This window comes from Borostomias antarcticus (genome assembly GCF_949987555.1).
Source record: "Borostomias antarcticus genome assembly, chromosome: 5".
Classification (NCBI taxonomy): Eukaryota; Metazoa; Chordata; class Actinopteri; order Stomiiformes; family Stomiidae; genus Borostomias; species Borostomias antarcticus.
In genome coordinates this window covers 26398334-26406712 of record NC_140238.1, presented here as the reverse complement: position 1 = coordinate 26406712, position 8379 = coordinate 26398334, and the positions used below count along the sequence as shown (strand labels likewise).

Here is an 8379-nt window from a genome sequence, read left to right as displayed (position 1 = left end):
TGTAGATCAGCGGTCCCCAGTGCCGGGCCGCGACCCATTTCCGCTACAGAAAGGATACATTTTATGCTCGCAAATTCCGCGAAGCGCGAATCATGTTCACTACGGTGGGACTGACGAGTGTTCATAATAGCCACTCATCATTTCACCATTTCACACGCCCACTAACTGTGGGGTTTACAGTAACGTACTGGAACCATTATGCCATAATGACACCAAAAAGTATGAAACCACTGGCCAGCATACAGCTAAATTCCCCCATCTAAAAGTACTCATACTCACCTCCCTCTCTCCCCAACTCCCAAGTTCTCCAATCATATTCCTCTTCTCGTTCCTAGCAATCTTTTTATTTTAATCCACCGAAATTACTGGCCTGTCCTTAGGGTTCCAACTGTTAGAAGAAATAAAATAAATTTGACTGTGTTTTTGACATTTTATCACGACGTAGCCTACGCTACTCGAAACTCCCACGCAGAGCCAGCGCCACTGCGTGACCTGAGTGATTGACGGCTGTCACGTCTCTGTCATGCATCCAAAAGAGGCAAGCAAACGATTTGCGAGTAACTTAAATGGGAAATTAAAAGAATGACAACCGATACCATTAGGGGCGACTGTAGCTCAGTTGGTAGAGCGGGTCGTTCAGTGATCGAAGGGTCAGTGGTTCGAATCTCAGCTCCGACTGTCCACATGTCGAAGTGTCCTTGAGCAAAACCCCAAATTGCTCCCAATGAGCAGGTTAGCACCTTGCATGGCAGCTGCCACCATTGGTGTGTGAATGTGTGTGTGAATGGGTGAATGAGAGGCCATTGTAAAGCGCTTTGAGTGCCGCTAAGGTGGAAAAGCGCTATATAAGTGCAGTCCATTTACCATTTACCACTTATCATTATATTACACACAATTTATTTTGGTATTTGGTAATTACAAACGAGGTGCCGAATCCAATCAAAAAATAGGTCCCGTCCAAATCTTGACACAAATTAAGCCTTAACTCACTCCATCTGCTCTCTTCCTCTGCTCTCTCTCTGCTCTCTTCCTCTGCTCTCTCCCTCTGCCTCTGCTCTCTCCCTCTGCTCTTCCCTCTGATCTTCCCTCTGCTCTCGCCCTCTGCTCTCTCGCCCTCTGCTCTCTCCCTCTCCTCCCTCCCTCTGCTCCCTCCCTCTGCTCTCTCCCTCTGCTCTCTCTCTCTGCTCTCTCCCTCTGCTCTCCCTCTCCTCTCTCCCTCTGCTCTCTCTCTCCCTCTGCTCTCTCCGCCACCCTGTCTCTCCCCAGGTGGCTGAGCTGAAGGGTGAGCTGAAGCTGCGGAGCCTGCCCGTCTCTGGCACCAAGAACGACCTCATCGAGCGCCTGAGGAACTACCAGGAGCAGAACGGCGGCGGCGGCGGTACCTCCACTCCGTGGCCCGGGGCCTCCGCCTCCAAAACGCACAAGCAGCATCAGCAGCAGCAGCACGGTCAGGCCCGGTCCTCCTCCGGCCTGCAGCAGTCAGGGGGCGGCAGTATGATGGTAGCCACCATGCCGTTCGTGACCACAGCGCCCCATAGCCTTATGCACTTTGGCAGCACTAGCTCCTCCCCTCCGCTCTCCCCCGCCCCCTCGGACCGCTCAGCGGCCGCCATGAGCCCGGATGACACCAGCTGCAACGGGGACGCCTTCGGCGAGATGGTGGGTCCACCAGCGTGCTGCTGACGACGATGATGATGATGATGATGATGATGATGAGGGCAATTTATGCTACTATACATGTGGTAGTATATATAGCGGTTGTATCATAATATACTGCTATACTGTTCTATTTATCCGACTACATCCTGGTTCTCTTCCCTCTGCCCTCTCAGGTGAGCTCCCCCCTCACCCAGCTGAGCCTCCAGCCCTCGCCCCAGGTCCCCGCCCCCATCAAAGAGGAGACGCCCCCCTCCGGCCCCGCCTCCTGCGCGTTCTCCCGGCTCGCCCCGCAGCGGCACTGCCGGCCCCGCCCCCAGCCTGCCGCCGCGGACAAGGACCGCATGCTGCAGGAGAAGGACAAGCAGATCGAGGAGCTGACCCGCCTGCTGCTGCAGAAGCAGAGGCTGGTGGAGGCCCTGCGCTCCCAGCTGGAGCAGGGGAAGAGAGGAGGAGGAGGAGGAGGGGGAGGAGGAGGAGGAGGAGTGGCGGCCGTCGAGCCCGTGGTCCTGCTCAGGGTGAAAGAGGAGCCCCCGGACGCCCGCAGCATCTCCTCCTCCTGCCCCGCCCCTCCGCCGTCCCCTCCGCCGCCCCCCGCCGAGGTCCAGATCAAGCGGGAGGCTGGCGACGCGGAGGAGGAGGAGGAGGAGGAGGAGGAGGAGGCCGTCCCCCGGCAGCCGGCGCTGCAGATCGGCGAGCTGCAGGCGGCGCAGCAGCAGGCCCTGCAGCAGCTGCTGCTGCAGCAGAACCGCCAGAACCAGCTGCAGAACCAGCAAAACCAGCAGAACCTCCAGAGGCGCAGCCAGCAGCGAAAGAAGAAGTCCCACAAACAGCAGCTCAAACAGCAGCAGCAGCAGCAGCTGCTCCTCCTGCAGGCCCAGCAGCAGATACAGGCCAAGCAGCAACAGTCACAACAACAACAACAGCAACAACAGCAACTAATACAGCTAAAGCAGCAGCAACAGTCACAAAAACAACAGCAACTAATACAGCTGAAGCAGCAACAACAGTCGCAAAAACAACTTATACAGCTGAAGCTGCAACAGCAGCCACAGATGCAGTCGAAGCAGCAGCAGTTGTTGCAGGCAAAACAGCAGTTGCAGTTACAGCAGTCACAACAACAACAACAACAACGGCTGCTCCAGTCACAACAGGTCAGTAGGGCATGAAAAACAAACAAGTCCTGCCATTTCCACCACACCAGGGTTTGTGTGAGTTTCTTATCTTGTTCTCTTTCTTCTCCATTCTTCTCCAGGTATCTCAGGTGTTCCTCAATCAGCAGACTGGGACCACCCCCTCTTTCCCATTGGACCTCCTCAAGTCACACTCCACCCCAACCCTTGTGACGGACAGCAACGGCAACCACTTCCTCATTGCACTGACCAATCACACAGCAGAAAACCATGGAAGTGACGCTCCACAGGGGAAACCAGCCAATCACATCAAACTACAGGTATATCTTCTCGGTCCAGTTCTCCTTTGTCTCTGGCAGGTCTTGTGAGCGTTTTCTTTTTTTGGTGATGTACTTATTTGTTTTTCTGTCCTCATTATCCGTTCCTTAATCAGAGACTGCAGTCCACCCCCACCAAGCTGCCTAGCCAGTCCCCCCCTGGAATGACCAGCACTGACAACCAATCAAAACAGACAACCACACCGACACGCCCTGTGAAACAGACAACCAGAAAGGTGAGCTAGAGATCAGGCGTCATTTCTTATTCTCATCATGTATCCATGGACAGAGTGGTCGATGAAGCTCACCCCATAATGGTGAATGAATGGATGGTCTCTAATGTTCCATAAAACATATATTCATCCAGGATGGCTCGAATGAGTCCGATAACGAAGTGCTGTGTAAATTAATGATGTGTACAGTGTAAGATGACACTGACAGCATCCTTGATAAGAGCCAACTGACTGCTGCAGTGTAATAGTCATTATTGTTATGCTAATTGCCCTAAAGACGTTACTCATCACAGTGATTTATGTTGGCAACTGGCTCATTTGCATACACGCTAATTGAGATTGATCTCTCGCAGGGACAAAAGGCAGGGCTCCAGGAGTCAACCGACCACTCACCGGGGGTCGCTCTCTCATTCTCCGCCCCGCCCAATCTCCAGCCTTTCTTTCTGGACGAAGACTCTGCCCCCTCGGGGAATGACGCCCAGTCTCCTTCAGGGCAGACGGTACGCTGACGAGTCACCTGTACCTGGGAGGTTACGGTTCCTTGCTTTCCTCAGATACCAAGAGCCAGTTCTGACCTATCAAGACCTCTACAGTATTTTAGCCACTCTGTGTCATGGCCATGGAAAAGTGTTTAGCCTGCAATGGTAGATGGTCTGTATAAGAACATGAGTACAAACTAGTTCCTGTTCTCCTGCAGGAGGAGGAGTGCCCAGATCTGGACCAGCATGCCCTGTTCAGCCCCCCCTCCCCCGACACCATCAAGACCTCCCCGTCCTCACCTGATGACAAGGTAACTTGTGTCTAAGGCCTGGATTACACTACTGCGTTTTTCGGTGTTTTCCCCAAAAAAGACCTATGTTTGCGCCAAGCAATTACACTACCGCGACTAAAACGAAGCTCGAACCCGATACGGCCTGAGCTACGTTTTGGCGCTTGAAATCCGGAGCTGCGTTCTAGTGTAATAGTAAAAAGTAAAAGTAAGTGGCAAAAAGTAAAAAAAAAAATAATAAAAAATAAAAGCCTTTATTGAGATACGCTATAGGTGTGGTTAGGCTCCCCAGCTCAGTTTGGGTTTCCGACCAAATACAGAAGCAACTTCATCACACCTGTCTGAACTCCCCAGCACTCCTGTCCTTTTCTTTTTCAATAATATTCTCTATTCAATGATCTAATTCAGTCCAAATGTTCCAGTCCTTATAATCAGTTTGTTTTAAGTCCTTCATCCATTCCCTTGCGTTATACTGTAGCTCCCATATTATGATGAGACTTGAATATGACAAGACTTATTGAACGGGTTTTTGTCAGCAATCCTGATGCAGAAGTTTGTGCTTGTAAATAAATATTAGGTTGTGTGAATGTTTTTACGAATATGCCAACTGTTGTCACTCTGTAACATCACCATCAAGAGATGAATAGGCCTACTATGTTAAACCTCTAAGCAGATATGGGCAAACATGATTTAGGATAGCTAATAGGCCTACAAACGGAGATGTCTATTTTTGCAAAAGAACCCCTTGAATATGTTGTCACTTTAATCAAGAATCAGATTTGTAATCACTGAACAAGGAACAAGGAGTTGGTTTGTTCATGTGTGAGTCAATGCTTACAAATCTAAATAGGAACTGAATATGGAGTTTGGATTACTGAAAAAATGAAAAGAGGAACCACTCCGTGGTGAAGCAAGAACGGCAGGCCTATAATAGGCCTGTGGAACGCTGGACCAAGATGGGTGAATGGATGGACTAAATTTTGTCCTCTTGGTAAAAGTTGATTGCGCTCTAAAAACATGAAAGAATAAAATAAAATAACGCAGCAACACGAATTCGATGAGATGGTGGTTGGGAAGCAAAGGGAACTGTTTGAATTAATTCCAATATACCTGGCTGAATTCATCTCTTACAACATAAATAAGTAAATAAATAATAAGGAGTACTAATAATAGGCTATAATATTGTTATCACAGCAGTGCAGTGAGATTAGCCTACTATTAGAGACTGGAATAAGTAGGCTAGGCTACTTTTTGGATTCAAGATTATTAAAGCAGGGAATGCACACTAGACATGGAACACAAACGGGAAGGAAATGTATTTGCTGGTGACTGTTGGCGCTGGTTGGATGGCTGGACAGCCACATTTTAAACTCACCATTCTAGACTATGCTACTAGCCAAGAAAAACATACCCTTGATTGCTATAGCTCAAACTCATAAATCACCTGTTTGATATTCTCTTTAATTTGCCTTATTCACCTGGCAGGCATATTGGTCAGTCTGGGGTGCGGATGCAGAAGTGCCCGTTGACTTCAATGTTAAAAGTTCGCTGTAAAAACACCACTTCAAGAACCGAAATAGTCAAAATAACAGGCTGAATTCTCTGATTGTTTTTCACTGCCGTTGTTTTCGCGTTTGGAAATACATGGAGGTGAATGAGCCATAGTTGCATTCAATCCCATGTATTTCCAAACGCGAAAACAACGGCAGTGAAAAACAATAAGAGTCTGGTAATGAACCCCGATAGTGTATTCAGCCTGTTATTTTGACTATTTTGGTTCTTGAATGGGTGTTTTTACAGCGAACTTTTAACATTGAAGTCAACGAGCATTTCCGCATCCGCACCCCTAATTACATCAGACTGACCAATATGGCAGCTGAGGTGAATAAGGCGAATGGTGGTGTGATATGCGGATCGTTTTACTCGTTCGAAAACGTAGCCATGGACATCCACGCTGGTGTGATCCAGGCCTAACAGGTCACTTGTATGTTGAGGTGCATCTGGGCTTAGTCAGAGCTCATTCAGCGCTGATTGTAAACAAACTGTTTTCCTTCTGCCTACAGGAGAATGGCTCCACTCAGCACATGGACGACCTGTTCGACATTCTCATCCAGACCGGAGGTGAGGGCGAGCACTGACAACCTGCTCACTTGATTACAGCGTGTCGTCCTCCTTGGCATTGACACAGTGTTCTTTATCGTCTCTTGTTCCCAGAAATCTCTGCCACTTTCAAACCCACGCCCGACCCCTCTCTGGCCCGCCTCCGGCCCAACACCCCTCCCTCTTCCCCTCCCCCCTCCCCCCTGCAGCTCCAGCTGCTCCCCCCCACCCCTCCCGACCCCGAGACCTCCCAGCCTCCGCCCCCGACAGACGGGATCCAGCCGCCGCCCGCCATAAAGCAAGAGGAGCTCGACGGCGCCGGAAGCGGCCGCCTGGAGGACTTCCTGGAGAGCACGACGGGCAAGCCCCTCTTAGGGGCGGAGCCCGGCGGTCCCTTGACCTTGATTGACGACCTCCACAGCCAAATGCTGAGCACCCCCAGCATCCTGGACCACCCCTCCTCCCCGTCCCCCATGGACACCTACGAGCTGGGCTACGCCCCCAACCCCCCAGGCCTGGACTTTGGAGAGCAGGCCCTGGACAGCATGGACTGGCTGGACATCACCATGGGAGGGGGGGGCGGCGGCGAAGCCCGCGGTCTGGGCCCCCACACCCCCCCCAGCGTCTTCTCAGCAGACTTCCTCGACAGCTCCGACCTGCAGCTGCACTGGGACTCCTGCTGATATCCCAGAGAGACCAGCCTCACAGCTCACAGATCCCCGCCACACTTGGCTTATGGACTATTTGCAAATACTGTCAAATACACTCGGCGGGGAGGGGGGCTGATTTAGCTGACCCAGCACAGTGAAGCGTGTGGGACTTAAGTATTACTCAAGTATTTGATGAACGTATTGGAGCCAGGTGTGCACCGCTCACTCCCATTGGGCCGCTGGGCGACACATATAATTGTTTTTCTCTTCTGTCCAGAACTGTTAATGCTCTCTGCTTATTGGCCTCCTACCGTCCCTGTCGCTAGGCAAATCTGGGATAACAGACGGAACACTGTGTATGCGCGCGCGTGTTGTGTGTGTGTGTGTGTGTGTGTGTGCGTGTGTGTGTGAGTGCGTGTGTGTGTGTGTGAGTGCGTGTGTGTGTGTGTGTGTGTGTGTGTGTGTGTGTGTGTGTGCGTGTGTGAGTGCGTGTGTGTGTGTGTGTGTGTGTGTGTGCGAGCGTGTGTGTACTTTGGCCTGGCACAGTGCTTCTGATGTTTGAAGGCACTCACACAGTCACTTCTCACAAAGCAAAACACACACTGGTGTGTTGAACCGTACTGCACACTGAATACAGTCTCTGTGACTGACTGACACACACTCACCTACACATACTGGCTGACTCATGTATATCCTTTCCCTTCCTCCAGAATGAAGCCGGCCCTGTTTCCTAAGCTCACACAATCACATCCTTGTTGCAACCTTTGTGGATGATTGGCTGTCATATAGAACTGGCTTTGATTTGACGGTTGGATTCAGGAACTATCAAAGGGAAGAAGTTAACGGCACTGCTTCTTATAAACCTTGCTGCGCTTGTACCATTGTGATTATAATGCCTGATGATGAACTTTGGGTGACTCAAGTGCATCCTGCTTCTCAAACAATGAATAGATGGAGAGAGAATTGATCAGGAAAAGCAAGGTTTATGGTTTAGCTTTAGCACAGCTACAGAGCATCTTTATGTAGGACAGTCAGATGAGCTGTACCTGGTCTGACCACAGATATAGGAATACTGTTGTCTGTGGTTCATGTAGGAGTGTGTCAGGTCCAGCAGTCTAGTGACCACAGCTCAGGCTGAATAGGAGGACTGCGGGAGGTCTGGGGGGGAGACTTGAGAAGGTGCACGGGTCGTGTTATCTGCGTGCTTAGATATATTTTAGTGCATTATTTTTGGAATTATGTGCGATATATTTTAAGATGCCACAAAGCGCTTCATGTTTTGGAAGAACTCAAGGTCTTACTTTCTTAGGTTTGATAATAGTGCTTCAATGCATTAAGATAGAAATAATAATTTTTATATTACATTTGATGGATGTAAAAGGATATTTTTTAACTGAGATACTCCTGCTACTTAGAGCACCTTTACTATGAGCTTTTAGCTATTAGCTTTAGAGAAAGGCTTAGGGTTAAGACATGTCAATCAGTGAATGCTCTGTCGGTTGCATTTGGACTTTAACTACA

General features: G+C 50.0%; 1 protein-coding gene across 1 annotated transcript in view; it reads left to right on the top strand.

Annotated features, from left to right (window-relative positions):
• The window catches only part of mrtfaa (myocardin related transcription factor Aa), a gene marked incomplete at its 3' end in the record, with an annotated part of 37564 nt that extends 30673 nt beyond the window's left edge, over window positions 1-6891 (top strand). Inside the window, exons 12-20 of the mRNA XM_084439037.1 lie at window positions 1267-1659; window positions 1833-2107; window positions 2174-2810; window positions 2912-3109; window positions 3223-3342; window positions 3693-3839; window positions 4037-4129; window positions 6103-6229; window positions 6323-6891. Of these exons, the coding sequence (XP_084295163.1) occupies window positions 1267-1659; window positions 1833-2107; window positions 2174-2810; window positions 2912-3109; window positions 3223-3342; window positions 3693-3839; window positions 4037-4129; window positions 6103-6229; window positions 6323-6891 (2559 nt within the window). The remainder of the gene's footprint in view (window positions 1-1266; window positions 1660-1832; window positions 2108-2173; window positions 2811-2911; window positions 3110-3222; window positions 3343-3692; window positions 3840-4036; window positions 4130-6102; window positions 6230-6322) is intronic.
• Between the last annotated feature and the right edge of the window lie 1488 nt (window positions 6892-8379).